This window comes from Pantherophis guttatus, chromosome 5 (genome assembly GCF_059756535.1).
Source record: "Pantherophis guttatus breed Tessera chromosome 5, ASM5975653v1, whole genome shotgun sequence".
Classification (NCBI taxonomy): domain Eukaryota; kingdom Metazoa; phylum Chordata; class Lepidosauria; order Squamata; family Colubridae; genus Pantherophis; species Pantherophis guttatus.
Window position 1 is genome coordinate 90672220 of NC_142067.1, and position 17036 is coordinate 90689255.

At 36.4% G+C, this 17036-nt stretch overlaps 1 protein-coding gene across 2 annotated transcripts; it reads right to left on the reverse strand.

Moving 5' to 3' along the window:
* Positions 1–251: 251 nt before the first annotated feature.
* On the reverse strand, positions 252–16343 carry LOC117673801 (glycoprotein Xg). 2 transcript variants are annotated; one of them, XM_034431434.3, is made up of 9 exons: positions 16049–16343; positions 11230–11268; positions 9061–9099; positions 8554–8619; positions 8418–8459; positions 7738–7794; positions 7257–7295; positions 3066–3188; positions 252–1795 (listed from the first exon to the last, which is right to left on the reverse strand). In XM_034431434.3, the coding sequence occupies exons 1-9, from the start codon at positions 16104–16106 to the stop codon at positions 1779–1781; spliced, it is 480 nt and encodes a 159-aa protein (XP_034287325.1). In that variant the 5' UTR covers positions 16107–16343; the 3' UTR covers positions 252–1778. The 2 variants fall into 2 exon arrangements, with proteins under 2 accessions (XP_034287325.1, XP_034287326.1); XM_034431435.3 differs by lacking the exon at positions 8418–8459 and having other exon boundaries at positions 16049–16321.
* Between the last annotated feature and the right edge of the window lie 693 nt (positions 16344–17036).

Genomic DNA, 17036 nt, shown 5'->3' on the forward strand with positions numbered 1-17036 from the left:
TTCCCTTAAAACTTTCCTTTTTCAACAAGCCGGGCTGGCCTAACAAATCCTTTTAAATGATTTTAAATGATTTTAAATTTGTTTGTCTTTTTAAATTGTGGACCAAATTGAGATATTTCCTTTTAATCTGTTCTTAATCTATGTATTATGTATTATGTATTTATGTGTTTTTACTTGGCTGTATACCGCCCTGAGTCCCTAGGGAGAAGGGCGGTATATAAATCTGAAGTAAAATAAATAAAAATAAAAACAAAGATTCAAGATACCTTTATACATTCTGGACAACTTTTTAGGTAACAGAAACCAATTATACATCATTGGTCACTTAGAGTCATTTACATGAGATGGGCAGTGTGTAAAAAATGTAATAAATAAATAAATACAATTTTGTAAAAAATTATCTTCAAGATTAGAATTATAATATAAATTTCAATCCTTCTAACTACATATTTTCCCACTGATCCAATTGTATATTGGAACCAAAATATTTAGCCATTTTATCATACATTATTTCATTTGTATTTCTGGCTCATATTTCAACAAAGGTTTATACATTTTAGTAAGAACATGTTCCTCATTAGGACATAGTTCTGTTTCAAACTTAAATCTGGGAGTCAAATTTAACTTGAAGAAAACTTTACTTTTACATAGATTTACAAGAATTTATCAGCAGAAAATTAATATACATGGCAATATATTATATATTAGAACTAAAGAAAGAAGGGGGAAAATCCCCTAAATCAGTGGTTCTCAACCTGTGGGTCGCGACCCTTTTGGGGGTCGAATGACCCTTTCACAGGGGTCACCTAAGACCATCGGAAAACACATATTTTCAATGGTTTTAGGAATAATTTTATGGTTGGGGGTCACCACAACATGAGGAACTGTATTAAAGGGTCGCAGCATTAGGAAGGTTGAGAACCACTGCCCTAAATTAAGGAGGAAAAACCATACACATATTCCATTGTATTTCTGACCTCTCTCTTTCCTGACCATCTCCTTTAAATATAATAACCCTTGTTTGGAACTTCATGAAGATGACCACAATCTATGTTTATTTCTCAGCACCTGGTATTGTATCACCAAATTAACATTTCAGCTAGTCACACTCCAAAATAGGTGAACTATCCCTTGACATTTAAACAACATAGCATATAGCACTCAAGTTTAAATGCTAAAAGACATCTTGGTGCATAAGCCTGACTTCGTTGGTGGTTTCAAGTAGCTAATGTAGGAAGATAACCAACATGTTTTTTTCAATGAAATTTAATTTATAAAGTTAGAGAAGTACAATATTTCTCTGAACACTGATGCAGTATAACTAAACTAGAGAGAGGACATGGTATGCATCTTTCCACATTTCAGTGCATCTAACGCCCCATAGATTTTTAAGTAATCTTGAAGATCTGAAAAAGGGTACATAAAGAGCTTTAGCTATAAACCAATGGCTGTATACCAAGAGTGAAATTGAAATTCTGATTGTTTGGATCCAGTTATCTTACATAAACAGAACTTAAAATGTTTCTAACCCTGTATGAACTGGGGGAAAAAAACCCATACAGTGTATTTTTTACTATTCATACAATGTAGAGCAGTGTATACAGTATCATTAATCAATCTCATTTTGAAAATTGTGTGCTTTAGTTTTTATTCACAAAAACAAAATGCCTCATTACATAAAATCTTAGCAACAGCATCATAGGTAATACAGTATGCAATTCCTTCATTTGTCGATGATCTTGTGGAACTCAATATTTCTTAGATCATTTTTGAATAGTTTATGCAACTGCATCACCTAAAACGTAAGTGTGCATGTTAAAAAGAAAGGTACTATGTCACAAATAATAATGCAATACATTACAAATAACATGCAACATATACCCCTGAATGCTTCTAGTGTCTAGCACAATCAAAAATATAATTTCTTGGTAAGAAAACAAATGGAAGAAATAATAGAATGGAATGGAAGGTAATTAAGTCTGGCATTTACGGGTTTTTTTGTGTGTGTGTGTGTGTGTGTGAATGAGATAGACTAAGTGTATTGTAAGAGGCATTTCTAGAAAACATCTTCACTCTCGAATAAAAATGCACTGTAATATAAACATTCACAAGAATAAGTCGCATTTTTTCTTTTTTCTTTTTTTTTTTAAAGATATAAATGGATAAAATTTGGAACAAAATTGATTGAGGGAATGTGAATAACTGTATTCATTTTATACCGGACAAAACCCTTGCTCTAAAATGATGTATTTTATGTTTTATGTTTAAAAAAAAAATTGGGGAAAAAAAAAAGAATAAGTAGCATTGATACAGTGGATCTGACCTCTAAGTAAATGCACAGGATTGTTCCAAAAGCCTTTAGGGATTAGACTTGTGCAGGATGGGGAAGTGTAAGATATGTTTGCCTGGGATTTCAGTCTAAGAGAGCACCTGAGAGAGAACATGGTAATTTAAGGACCATGATCCAACACATGCTCAAGAAGCTCAGCCACAAATTCAGTCAAATGTCCTTATTGATGGTTCATATCCAAAGCATATTTCTGATGCTAGTCAATTCTTAAAGGAGACATATAAAACACTACTCAAATGGACCAGACAGAAATTATAACTGGACAAAAGTATTCAAAATATAATTTAGAGAGAGAACAAAGCAACATTCTTTATAGGTGGATCTTAAAAAATGAAGGTTTTAGTTTTTTTAAAATAAGGCATTGTGATGTTACTGAATGAAATTTTATTATGTTTCTGTAGCAGCAAACTAAAAAAAAAATAGTATTAGCATAGAATCTTGGTATTTTTTCTTCTAGAAAACATTCATAGAAAAAGGCTAGCTTTTTATTTTCTTTTAGCCCTTCCATCATAAAAGTAAGACTCAAAGTAAGACTAAAAATGATTGATTGATCCCATTGGAAATATTGTAAGTCTTCCCTAATTGTTGTGAGAAGAGACCTATCTCTAATACAGTGTGTCCCATATATAATGAAGACATTCCCAAGTCTTATCTAAGCTATGCCATCCAGTATTGATTTTAGAGACTTTATAACACTTAAAGCAATCAGTCTTACCTCTTGGTTTAAAACAGTATCTTTTCTGCTTATAAGAAGTATAGCCAGCTATGGCGCCAACAGTCAGCAGCACAGCTACAGCAACAACAGGAGATGTAATCTGAGCTGTCGTAGCAGAATCAACTAAGGATGGGGAAAAAAACAGTTAAGAATACCACCACAGGTAGTCCTTGACTTATGCCTACAATTGAGTCCAATATTTTTGTTACTAAGTATTTCAGTTGTTAAGTACGTTTTGGCCCATTGTATGACCTTGCCAGCTGTTAAGTGAGTCACTGCAGTTGTTAAGTTAGTAACATGCTTGTTAAATGAATCTAGATTTCCCATTGATTTTGCTTATAAGGTCACAAAAGGTGATCAGATGATCCTGGGACACTGCAACTGTCATAAATATAAAACAATTGCCAAGCATGCAAATTGTGATCATGTGACCATAGGAATACTGCAATGGTCGTAAGTGTGAAAAATGGTCATAAATCATTTTTCAGTGCTGTTGTAACTTTGAACTGTCATTAAATGAATGATTATAAGTTGAGGACTACATGTATTATAATGAAATTTCTTTATCATCGCCCAAATCATGTAAATATCAATGAATTAGAATGATGCTGTCATTTGGGATGGGTAGAATGAAAAACATAAGAACCTTCCAACCCAAATGTTTGACTAGGTTTGGTGGCAAGAAATTACTTTGTCTGTCTTCAACTCAAACCCATTTTTCCCTGATGATCACTTGTCTATTGGAATCAGTACATGAGAAACCAAAGGATACCAGAAGTTTAGAATCTGGTTTCTCAACCTCTCCACAAGATATGTCCTGATCCTTCTTTCTTCCTGTATTAAAACAAACAGATCAAAATCTTGGCTGTTTATTCAGAGGTTAGGAGGAGCCCATGGATATATGTAGATAGTTGGAAAGGGAGGGCCAACTATGACATGTCATAATGTAAATATACATATTTGCTTCAGGAAATATGATGTGGTATATTTTCTGTGATGACTTCATGATGCAGGAGTAACCATTCTGACATCGCTGTGGCTTGTTTTAACATTTCTATAGGGAGGTCTCAAACTCCTTTACCCAGATAAGAGTCTACCTCCATATTGAGGATAAAGATCCAGTATGACCTCTCAGCTGTTGGTATGTATTATTCCAATTTAATGTATAGGCCAAAGACATTTAGAATAATATTCTATTGAAATCCAGGATATAAACAAGTCATAGTTATGGATTGTAGTAGAGGTAAAGCATTTATAAACCAGCCAGAATAACTTAGGTGATATTGAAATGTGATAAATAAATAAATTCTGAAGTTTCAAGACGTTATCTCATTTTTCCAAGCCAGCAACATCAGTAGTGATGGAAAATTAATGCAGTAATAGTTGAATTTCAACTGAAGACTGAAATAAAATGAAATAAATATGATTCTGCTTATCTGCTTAGTGAAAGGACTGAACTAAATTTTGTAAGCATAGTAGTTTTGAAAAAAAATAAGGAAGTACATCGGGGTAAGGCTGGAGGAGCAGAAACAATAACATGGATTGGTTCCAGATCTAATCATCTGAAGTATTTTTCATCAAAAATTAATCTTTTTCCAATTATTCCAACTAAGTGGCCCACAGCTACTTCCAGACTAGGAACCTCCAGTTACCTTTTCTTTTAAAGTCACTTTATTAATTATACTTTAAAAATATACAGTATTTACTATTTACATAGTAAATAGAAGGTCGCCTTGACCTTCGAACCGCGGTACCCCGCCGCAGGGAGGCGGAACCGGTAAGATGGTACCGCCCCAGGCGCCTGATGGAACCTGATAGGTTCCAAAGGGAGCTTGGGCCAATCCCCGAGGATCTTGCACACGCCTCGACTGGAGACCTAGTGGCCGCTTGGGATAGAGCGGCCGCTGGAGCTCTGGATCGAGTCGTGCCTTTGCGGCCTCTGACCCGGCACCGTACTCACCTGGCTCCTTGGTTTACTGAGGAGCTGAGGGAGTTGAAGCACCGGAAAAGACGCCTAGAGAGTAGTTGGAGGGCCAGTCTTTCTGAATCTGACAGGACACTGGTAAGATCTCATATTAGGAATTACCTAGTGGCGATAAAAGCAGCGAAATGTAGCTATTTTGCTGCTTTTATTGTGTCATCAGATAATCGCCCGGCTGCCCTGTTTAGGGTGACCCGCTCCCTGCTCCACCAGGAAGCGCAGGAGGACCCCTTGGAGGGTAGAGCCGAGGATTTTGTTTAATATCTGTATGACAAAATCGCTCAGATTCGGGAAGATCTGGACTCCAACTGGGTAGTCTCAGGGGGAGGGACTGGGGCAGGTCTTGAGAATGTTATCTGGGATGAGTTTGATCCTGTGACCCCTGAGGACGTGGACAGGATTCTGGGTAGACTGAACGCGACCACTTGTTTATTGGACCCGTGTCCCTCCTGGTTAGTGCTGGCTTCTCGGGAGGTGACACGAGGCTGGTTCCAGGGGATTATAAATGCTTCGTTGGGTGAGGGTGTCTTTCCTGCCGCCTTGAAAGAGGCGGTGGTGAGGCCTCTCCTCAAGAAGCCTTCCCTGGACCCGGCAATGTTGGTAAATTATCGTCCGGTCTCCAACCTTCGTTTTGTGGCGAAGGTTGTTGAGAGTGTGGTTGCGCAACAGCTCCCCCAGCACCTGGATGAAACGATGTATCTGGATCCATTCCAGTTGGGCTTCAGGCCTGGGTACAGCACGGAAACGGCATTGGTCGCGTTGGTTGATGATCTCTGGAGGGCTCGGGACAGGGGGTGCTCCTCTGTCCTGGTCCTGTTAGATCTCTCAGCGGCTTTTGATATGATCGACCATGGTATCATGCTGCACCGGTTGGAAGAGTTAGGGGTGGGAGGCACTGTGTTGCGGTGGTTCTCCTCCTTTCTCTCTGACCGGTCGCAGTCTGTGTTGACAGGGGGACAGAGGTCGACCCCGAGGCCCCTCATATGTGGGGTGCCGCAAGGGTCGGTCCTCTCACCTCTCCTGTTCAACATTTATGTGAAGCCGCTGGGCGAGATCATCTGTGGTTTCGGGGTAGAGTACCATCAGTACGCTGACAACACCCAGCTGTACATCTCCACCCTGGATCACCCCAACGATGCCCTTGAAGTGATGTCCTGGTGCCTGGAGGCCGTACGGATCTGGATGGGGAGGAACAGGCTCAGGCTCAACCCATCCAAGACCGAGTGGCTGTGGTTTCCGACGTCCCGATATAGTCAGTTGACGCCATCACTGACTATTGGGGGTGAATCATTGGCCCCCACGGAGAGGGCTCGCAACTTGGGCGTCCTCCTGGATTCACGGCTGTCTTTAGAAGAGCACTTGACGGCCGTGACCGGGAGGATTTTTCATCAGGTTCACCTGATTCGCCAGTTGCGTCCCTTGCTGGATCGGGATTCGTTACGCACGGTCACTCATGCCCTCGTCACCTCCCACCTGGACTATTGCAATGGTCTCTACATGGGGCTCCCCTTGAGGAGCACCCGGAGGCTCCAACTGGCGCAGAGTGCGGCCGCGCGGGTGGTAATGGGAGCGACATGGCGCTCCCATGTAACACCTCTCCTGCGCGAGCTGCACTGGCTCCCGGTGGTCTTCCGGGTGCACTTCAAGGTTTTGGTTACCACCTTTAAAGCGCTCCATGGCTTAGGACCTGGTTATCTACGGGACCGCCTACTACCACCAATAGCCTCCCACCGGCCAGTACGCTCTCATAGAGAGGGACTCCTCCAGGTGCCGTCAGCCAAACAGTGTCGACTGGCGGCCCCTAGGGGGAGAGCCTTCTCTGTGGGGGCACCTACCATCTGGAATGAGCTCCCCCCGGAGATACGTAGGATCCCGGATCTGCGCACCTTCCGCCGCACTGTGAAGACCTTCCTATTCTATCAGGCGGGCTTGGCCTAATCTCTTCCCTTTTTAAATATGTAAATTTTAATCTGTTTTTAAATTATTGGGGTGTTTTAATCTGTCTGGGCCAAAATGATTTAATTTGATTTAATTTGGTTTTTAAATTTTTTGTATCTATGTATTTTATTGTTTGGCTGTTCACCGCCCTGAGTCCTTTGGGAGTAGGGCGGTATACAAATCAAATAAACTAAACTAAACTAAACTACATATTTTGACTCTTAATAATCACACAGACACAAAAACAAAATAAAACAAATGCAAACTCTTACCCATATTTCCACCTTGACCTGAAGTTTGCTCTTTCTCACCTAAGATAAGGTCAATAACATAATTATTTAGAGAACAAAAGCATTTTTTTAAAAAAAACACCACACTATAGTACAAGTGCCAAAAGTACCAAGTATCAAAATTTTTCAACAACATATTACAGAAAATATATCCTTAAAAGAGAGAATAAAATTGATGGAATAAAAAAAATAATTTATGGGGTCCCTCTAACCTGTGTCAGAGATTGGGACCCATTGGCATTCAAGTGACAATATAAGCAAGCATGCGTGTTATTTCCATGACACTAGACACCACTTCTGAGCATTCCATTTCATCAATGTGATACCTTGTTGATAATATGTTATGATCTGTTTATATATTAAAAAGCAGGCTAGAAAATAATGAGAAATCTACCAATTAAATTATTTTGCCAGAGAAAGTAGAGAAGCATGAGTCACCTGGGAAAAAAAATATGTGTATTACCTGCTGGGCGTGGAGCTAAAGGTTTCCCATCATTGAGATCTAAGTCATTAAAACCACCTAAAAAATAAAATTAAGTATTTTGTTACTCTTTTCTCTTTCTTTCATACTCTCCTTTTCTCCTTCTTGAGGATTTCAGAATCTATCTGAAACATTAGCGGGTGTACCAAAATGCATCTTGAAGTGTCTTCAAATTGCTTGATGGCATTTGGCACCAATATGGTCAAAAGCAGAGTCTTAAGCAATCATGCGGATTAGCAAAGGAGATTCCTATGCGTGAACTAAAATGAAAGTCAGGTAAGGAGGAATCTTGCAAGGAAGCAGCACCAAAGGAAATTGTTGTGGCCTTGTTTCACAACTCAGGTCTTTCCAGGTCATGCAAATTTCTGCAGCCAACTGCCACTCAGGTTTTCTTGCATAGACATCCACATTTCACGTGGATGCTATTCAATCTCAGGAGTAATTTAGCTCAATTTTACATACTATTCCCTTAATCTGATGACATATGTCTACTTTATAACCTAATTAATATAGATAATATGAACAATACTTTCTTTAAAGTACTAAAAATTAAATTAGAAGTGCTGATCAATATGTTCCAATAATTTTGATCTATGGATTTAAATGAAAAGGGTGGAAAAGTAGTAAATATTTCAAAACTTAATGACAAAATGAAATCTTACCAGTTCCAATGCTGCCGCCACCGCCACTATTAAAGGAATTTCCTAAATCAATATATTACAAATCAATAAACACAATCAAACCAGTGAAAAGAAAAATATTATGAATGGATCTAAACAACACAAATTCCGTTCTTACCACCGTTTCCATGATTATCTGAATATGGTCTAAGGTCAGGATATAAGTTAGGTCGAGGTTTGTTACCTAGGATAAATATTTCCAGATATAAAGTAAATCTCTATTGTACATTTTATTTCTTTAGGAACAATAAACATTTCTTTAATCTATTCTTCTCCAGAAGAACACTTTGGAAGTTGGATTACAATGCCCATAAATGCCAATTATTATTATTATTCTTACCAATACTGGAATATTATATTTTATCTTTGCTTACCTTACAATAACCATTAGGAATGGGCAATTGATGGAAAGGGCAGGAAGAAATGGCATTTATCTTTAAGAATTAAGCAGGAGTTGCACTCTGGAAAAACCAGCAAACCACTCCAAGAAAGGGTCAAAACAGCAGTATATTAGGAAAAACTCCTTAAAGGCTGTTGGGAAAGTTTCAGTTGTAGTTTTAGATCTGACACAGAGAAAGCTTTAGCATTGTGGTATTTATTTGATCAGCTGCAATTTAATGCTTACCCCCTGGTGGCTTTTTTGTTGGTTCAGAAGGCTTATCATCTAAGCAAAGTAAATGAAAAGTACTGTATTATTAAGATTATCAAAAAAGAGGCTTACAGTAAAAAAAAAAAAAACTAGTAGTCAATTCTAAAACTCATTGTGATGTTGACAACCCAATTATCAGATATATATTGATGGTCGTGCTCATTTGGTTCTATGAGGAAGTTATTTGGTCAATACAGCTTCAGGTTCAAAAGGTTGTTTTTATTATTTACAAATATATACATGCATACGATAATGAACAGGGTGTCCTGTTAATTTTTACCCTAACTGTATGACTCAGATGTTGAGAGGAGAGAGAAGTTCATGTGTTATCTCGCTGAGAGATAGATGAGAGAGAGAGAGAGAAAAGGAGGAAGATATCCAAATGGTTTCTAGGTAAGAGTCCAATAAGAGAGTTCATTGGCTGATATAGTCACATGTGATGTCTGTAAAGACTTAACCCCTTCTAGTCTCTGGTGCATCATATGCAGGCAATATCTGACACCAATCCTATCTTCTCTTTACTGGAAATAAACCCTCAGAATTAGCCCCAGCTGGACAACTGAACTCCTCTTCACTTTTAAGGCCCACTAAATTACCAAGAACACGTCTATTAATATAGCTATTAATATCATAGAATTCATATTTGCTATTTTCAGGAGGAACAAAAATAAAAGAGGTTTAAAGCTTCCAATATTCTATACAAATTTATCAATGGTATTCTTAAAAATGGCTGAAAATCAAGCCAGAAATCACACTCTTGTCCCCTTTGGCTCTCTTAAGTATTTTTTTTTAAATGCAAAGAAAAGGTTGCTTATTTCTAAACCTATTCTATGGGGTTGAGATGATATTTATATGATTGTCCTGTGAAAAAAGTTCCTTTCGAAGGGATGCAATTTTCAGGACTTTTAATTTTTTTAAAAACGACAAGAAATAAATACTGAATATCTCCATGTTCAATCAAAGGGAATTTAGCTTCAAGATATATTCAATTTCACAAATATTTTATCTCTAAGATTGCCTGGAAGTATATTTTCTGTATTTGATAACTGTTTCTAAATTAATATATTGTATGCAGTATTGCTTAGTAAAAAGTGTTATGAAACATGCTATATTTAATATCGCTCTCTAATTAGATGCATATGAATATGAATAAATATCATTTTTATAAAGATGTATGCATTTATATTCTTTGGAAGCAAGTGTGTACAGCTTACATTGGCTGATCTTGAAAAGTTAAAAAAGGTCAGACATAGCTTGTACCTGGCTATATTTGGATTGCAACCTACTAGGAAAAAGTAGAGCTTTAGCAGAGCTTTAGGCTAGATCGCTATTTTTTAAACTTGGCAATTTTAAGATATGTGGATTTCAACTCCCAGAATTCCACAGCTGGCTTCTAGGAGTTGAAGTCCACATATCTTAAAGTTATAAAATTTGAAAAACACTGGGCTAGATCTGGGGTGTCAAACTCGTACTGTCAGGGAGTCGTTGTGACATATCACTTTTTTCCCTTTTGCTAAACCAGGTGTGGGCTTGGCCAGTACGTGATGCATCTGGCGTGCAGGCCACGAGTTTGACACCCCTGTTCTAGATCATGGGTGTCCAACCTTTTGGCTTGCATAGACCACACTGAGTGAAGAAGTATTGTCTTCGGCAACATATAAAATATATAATAGGGTTAATATATATAAATATTGCTAAAATCACATAATAATGTTAAACGATCTTGTGGGGCTGCATTACTAGCTGTCCAGGACTGCATGCAGGACCACCTGTTTAAAATTTTGTGACATATCAATGATATACAGTTTTGCCATATCTGATTTGGTGGGAATACATTGTTTAAACAAAGACTTTAGTTGTAGTCATCCATCATTTTAATTTTCTAAGAATTCTTATGGGACACCATGTGCTGAAGTAGTATTGAAAATAATTAGAATGTTAAACACTGAGGCTTGAATTTGCAACATGTCACATCCTATTCATTTTTTTTAAATAAAAAAATCATTTAAAAATCAATGCAAGAAGTCTAGTGGGCTTAAAAAGAAGTGTCTACTGGTGGCCATAAGAATAATGCTGTCCACCCTCAACATAAGCTGAAATATTTGCCTTGTTCATTAACAATTTTTAATTTTTTGATATACTTACTTGGGTCAAGAGCATCTTTTAAGTCAAAATCGCCATCATCTATCAAAAGAAATACAAACATGAAAGTGTTTAAAAACATCTTGTTCTCTTTTTTCTTGGCCTAATCAACTTGTTTATATTCCATATTCCATATGCTAGCATAAAACTCTTGATATGTTCCATACAGTCATTACATGTACATATTCTACATATAGTATATATTGCTACAGTTGTATGAAGATACTTTATGCTACCAGCAGCCATTACTGAAATGCTCATTAATGAGCCATGAGTCCTCCATGGCTCCATGTTTCCATAGGGTAACCTGTAAAAATATTGCCATATTGTACTGTATATGGTAATATCTCATAGTGAGGTTGATCGTGGCATCCTTGATGTTAGGAATAATGCAAATGTATTGTTGTTTACTCAGTTCCTGAATATAGTTTCTAATGGACCGTTTTTCCTTTTTTGCCCATCACCAGTCTTAAAATATCCTGTCCAAAAGATTTTTGATCAATGACAGATAAATTCACAACGATAAGTTCTATGAGCTTTCAATAACCAACAACTCAGTTATATGAATATTGCACAGATATATTATTTAGAATACATTGGAGACATCTGAAATAAGCAGCTGAAATTCACTGCAAATTCAATTTTTACTGATCAAAAAAAGAAAAGAAAAGAAAAGAAAAGAAATAAACTTTCTGATTATGGATTCTGGTGAGAAAATATCCACTATATTTTTTCCAAAAAGAATTACACCTTATTTTTTTGGGACAAGTCATGTGAATGATTGATGGACCCAGAGTATGGCATTCTGTAATGACAGTGTGAGGTAAGGAGTATGTAGAGCTGTTGGGGAAAAAAAGATATCTGATTTGTGTAAGAAAGAAACTCCAAAGAAATATTTCTCAATCGGCTTAAATACAATATAAGCTGAAGTCAGGAGAAGTTTTGGCAGGCCTTCAAGATTCTGTGAGAATCCCTTAATCCCATTAAAATTCTAGATTATGTCTATTTCCAAGGGCTGAGTATCTGACAGCACAATGATTTCAGTTATATTATGGGCATGTAGAAAGACTGTATCAGAGACTGGCCTATTCCTATGTGCCCACCATATCAAGTGTGACCCCAATGTTCTATGAACATCTTTGCCAGTTGATTAAACTTGAGTCAGCTGCTGCATTAAAAGTGCAAACTTCTGACATTGTGAGATGAATGGTATCTTATTGGTTTGAAGTTTACTCTTCTTCTCAGCTCTCTCTGCCCAGTTCCTCTGCCCCAAATTCAAGTCAGATCACCATTGTGTTTTGCCACTATATCCTCTTTTCCAGTCAGTCTGAAGAATCTCTTCGTCATTTGCCCAACACTATCAGGCTGCCTTTCCCCACCTCCAGTGTCCTTATTTTATAAATTGTTTTCTTATTGCAAAAGCAAATGCAGGAAAAGGATCAGAACAGATCAAGGAAATACTGTTTGGAGATTATTATTTTTATTGGCTAGTTGAATGATGTATTGGTCTATTTAGACTGCTTACTCAATACCAAGGGGACAGCACTCACAAGATGGCATGAATAAGGTTCATAAGATATGGGATTGGAAAAAATGATTATTGTACCCAATGCAGAGACAAAGAGCATTGGTTACTGGGCTGAGAAAAGTTTGGGCAGCACTATAACCTGGAATTGAATCCTTGAAAAAAGTGTTAAATGAACAACTAATGACACCAAATCTTCATAATTAACTTTGGGGAAAGTTGCTGCATAGGACACCACCAATAACAGTGCAGTTCTTCCCTATTACACAGCAATAATGGACTAGAATTGCAGCATGAAGAGATAAAAGTACAAAAATAATGAATAATGGGCTCTGGAAAAAATGAGGAAGAAGAAAAAGTTGATGGTAAGTGTGAAAAAAAAGTTGTTACAAAACACTGGCACTGTGAAAAACTGGTCTAGTGAAAAGAAACTGTAGGTTTAAAATTGGACTAAAATGACAATCAAGCAGTCAAGTACCAAAACTCAAAAGGATTATGGAAATGTGGAAGGAATATATTGTCACTGGTGTAAATTGGGAGAGAAAGCGAATAAAATTTCTATGAAATATGGCTATTTATACTTATACAATATTTATTAATAACACCGGCATGATGCTATCTGAGTCATGCCTCTTTCTGATTTGTATCCAACAAATAAGACGGGGAGGGGGCATGGACATATCAAAGTGGCATGGAAGTTGTAAAAATGAAATGTGTGTTTGTGACAATATAATTGACATTTTAAAAGTCAGGTTAATGTATTATTGTGAGAGGTAATAGTGACAATACTTTTAGTATCATCTTTATTAGTCAAGATTGAATCAAGGATAGAGGGTGGGAAATACCCTGGTGGCGCAGCAGACTAAAAGCACTGTTATTAACACCAGCTGCCTGCAATTACTGCAAGTTCAAATCTCACCAGGCTCAAGGTTGACTCAGCCTTCCATCCTTTCTAAGGTAGGTAAAATGAGGACCCAGATTGTGGGGGCAATAAGCTGACTTTGTATAAAATATACAAAAGTATGAAGGCTATTGCTTAACGCATTGTAAGCCGCCCTGAGTCTCCAGAGAAGGGTGGCATATAAATCAAATAATAATAAAAATTATTAGCTACTGGTATATAGCAAATATGAGAAGTATTTTTGATTTATGGCTCATGTGCAGAAAAGGAAAGAAAATGGAAGTTACCTACCAAACATCCATAATTTATTATGTTTTATATTAATAATTATCACAAAGAATACATTTGGTAAAGCACACTGCTTACATGTAGAGCTGTCTCTGCATGTAAATTCATAATTGTAGTTACATAAAGAGGCAACTCCCAATGCAATTATTTTGGAACAAGAAAGTCCACATACTTGACTTAATAAGTGTTGTGCTTAAAGGCTGAAACATTTAAAAATAAGAATCTAGATTCACTTGGCTGCACAGTGCACAGATTAGTTTTTACCAAATTCACATTAACCATCTTCTTTTCTTTAACATTCCCATTCCTCATTCTTATCCATTGCAGACAAAGAGAACCAGATGCAATACTTTTCCAGTAATATTTTTTCCTTCAGCTTAGAAAAAAATGTCTTTCACTTTAGTAATTTAAACTTAGTCATTAAAAATGTTTCAGATTGTGTAGTTAAAGACATTTGATCAAAAACACCAGACAGATATTGCCAATCAAAGCTGTATGCTGAAATTGAATTTATTCAATCAATTGATATTTATTATGGTCACAGACCAGCAAATTTATATAAAGATTAAAACTTTTTAAATTCAGAAGGCACCGAGAAACATTTACCTTCATTCAGAGATTTTTCATAATATCTGGAGACTTTAATAATTTACTAAATTTGTCATATCTTTCATTAACAAAATTGTAGATGAGCAGGCTGACTCGGTGGTGAGATCAAACATGTCATCAGTTTGGCATCTTTGTGCTCCCATTAGAGACCTACATCCAGCCCCCTGTGAATTCCACCAATTTAATGCCAATTTACCTTGAACGTTAGTGAATCAGATTCTTGCATATAGGTAGCATGTAATAATAACTACAAATTGTAATCAAGAGAAGACAGACCTGAATTATTTCTTTTTCTATCACTGTAAATGGAAAAGCTATACCTTTGCTGAATGGAGAAGATACTACAGTTAGTATGAAGAAACTACATATTACAGTTCTTAGTTATTATTTGAATAAAACTCTCATGATCATCTACTTGAGGTAAAATTTATGGGAACTAAAGTTCTATAATATCTGAAAAGGTATATTTATTTTGGCACTTTTATTTATGTCTATTTATTAACTTGTATTGTATTCCAAAATTCTAATAAAAACTAAGATCATTTTGTGAATTATACATGAATGTATTGTTATAATTTGGGAATCAACTTGATAATTTTAAGTAATGAATATATCATGATGGGATTGTTTGCATTGTAAAATACAATATCTGCTTCAATATTTCAGTAGAAAGGCTTACAATGAAATAAAACTAAATGAATATTTCCAATTATTTCTTAATTCATTTCAAACATATTCATAATTTCATAATTTAGCAGATGTTCTGATCTGCAGATATTTTTACTCATAAACTTTTACCCTGAAACTTGTACAAAAATGAAATAAAATGATCCCATCCCAACATCATGTTAGAGATTTTATTTCTACAGAGGAAAATATCAGAGCAAGTTCTATTCATAGGAAACAAAACGGTGATAGTTGGCATCAAATGTGTTGAAAAGTTTTAAGTATTGAAAGGTTTTTGTTTTAGAACAGCGCTATCTATGCAACCAAGATAATTTTCATTCTAAAAATCTAAAATATAGCTGAAAGCTATTTTAAAAATCAGTAGCATCCAATACCTGCAGTTGTCTAGCTCCTACTGTTCTAAATACCTTGCTTCAAACTAGAAGATTAGAAATTGTTCTGCAATAATGTGAACATAGGAACAAATGACAGATCACTTTTTTAAAAATTCCCAATTCATTTTAGTGATTTTCATTCAAAGCTTCACCTACATATCTGTATGGAAGGCATACAGTCTCTGATACTAGTCTCGCTCAAGTATTGATCAGTGGTCAACACATGACATAGGTTCAATTGACTGTCACATTGATGCTATTGAGTTAAATTAATTAACATACAACTTGGTATAAGTCGGTTTCCTACCAACCTTGAAATACATAAGTTGGCTTTCGATATTACTCAAGTCTAAAATACTTTGCTTTAGAAGAACACTGGAATCACACTAATATTACACATAGTATCCATCACCAAAACCAAAGAGTTCAATAACTTACCTGCAAGAGTTAACAGAACATATCCAATGCACAAAAAAACAACTGGCAGCTTCACCATGGTCTTCTCTCTTGGCTTTTATTTTTATAGTATGAAGTAAAGGTATTAGAACAAAAAAAAATTCTTAGTAAAGTATGTATCTGTCCAACCTCAAACACCTTCAAATCTTGTAGATACCTTAAATGTTCAATCAACAGGGAAGGTGGGAACAAAACACAATCCAGTCACAAACTATCTTAACATTTGGCAGCTGTTGAGTGCAACACCCACACATTGACGTTGCAAGAACCATCCCTTAACTAATACGTAGTAAGAGGCATTTACATTGAGAAAGTGGGAGGAATCAAACTCTTGGCAGCCCTGAAGAGGCCTGGATCAAATATTTTCCTTACTCATCTCTCTTCAAAGAAAATTCCCAACCTTTGTAAAATTGTTTTCGAAGACTCAAAACAGACAAACTTGGTATGGTATAAAAAACATACACATACCTTGCACTCATCCTGAAGAGAATAATGTTGTATAGGCTATTTCTATCAAATCCCTGGAAATTAGGAACTGTTTTTTTTATTGGAGATGTTAAATACTTAGAAAAATACTTCTTTCATTCATTAAATCAAGTATTAAATCTATTTTCTGTCGTTAAATATTGAAAAATACCTGGATGTCACTAGTTGAAGTTGTTTGATCAGTACTGAAAGAGGCAAAGGAAATATGCTGAATTTCAGGAAGCCAGAATCTTTACGAGATTGTAATTCTCCCCTTTCCAGCCAGCTGCAGACTCATACATCTGTAGAGCAGACCACGGAAAGGTGATCTAGATTCTAGAACTTCCGAGCCGCTGAATTATGCAGCACCTGCAAGGCTCCAGGCCTAGTTAGTGCTTCATATAGGTATGTAATCCAGAGTTAAATAGTTTCATCTGCACAATGGCCAGTATTTTATACTTATTTGGCATACATCTTTGATTTACAGCTATTTGTTTAATGACCA

Excerpts from the sequence above, each read along its gene's own strand:
- LOC117673801 (XM_034431434.3), bottom strand. The coding sequence starts at position 16,106 with ATGGTGAAGCTGCCAGTTGTTTTTTTGTGCATTGGATATGTTCTGTTA. Across the intron at positions 8,620-9,060 it reads AACAAAAAAGCCACCAGGGG|GTAACAAACCTCGACCTAAC; the intron begins GTAAGCATTAAA and ends TATTTATCCTAG. Across the intron at positions 7,795-8,417 it reads TGGCGGCAGCATTGGAACTG|GTGGTTTTAATGACTTAGAT; the intron begins GTAAGATTTCAT and ends TTTATTTTTTAG.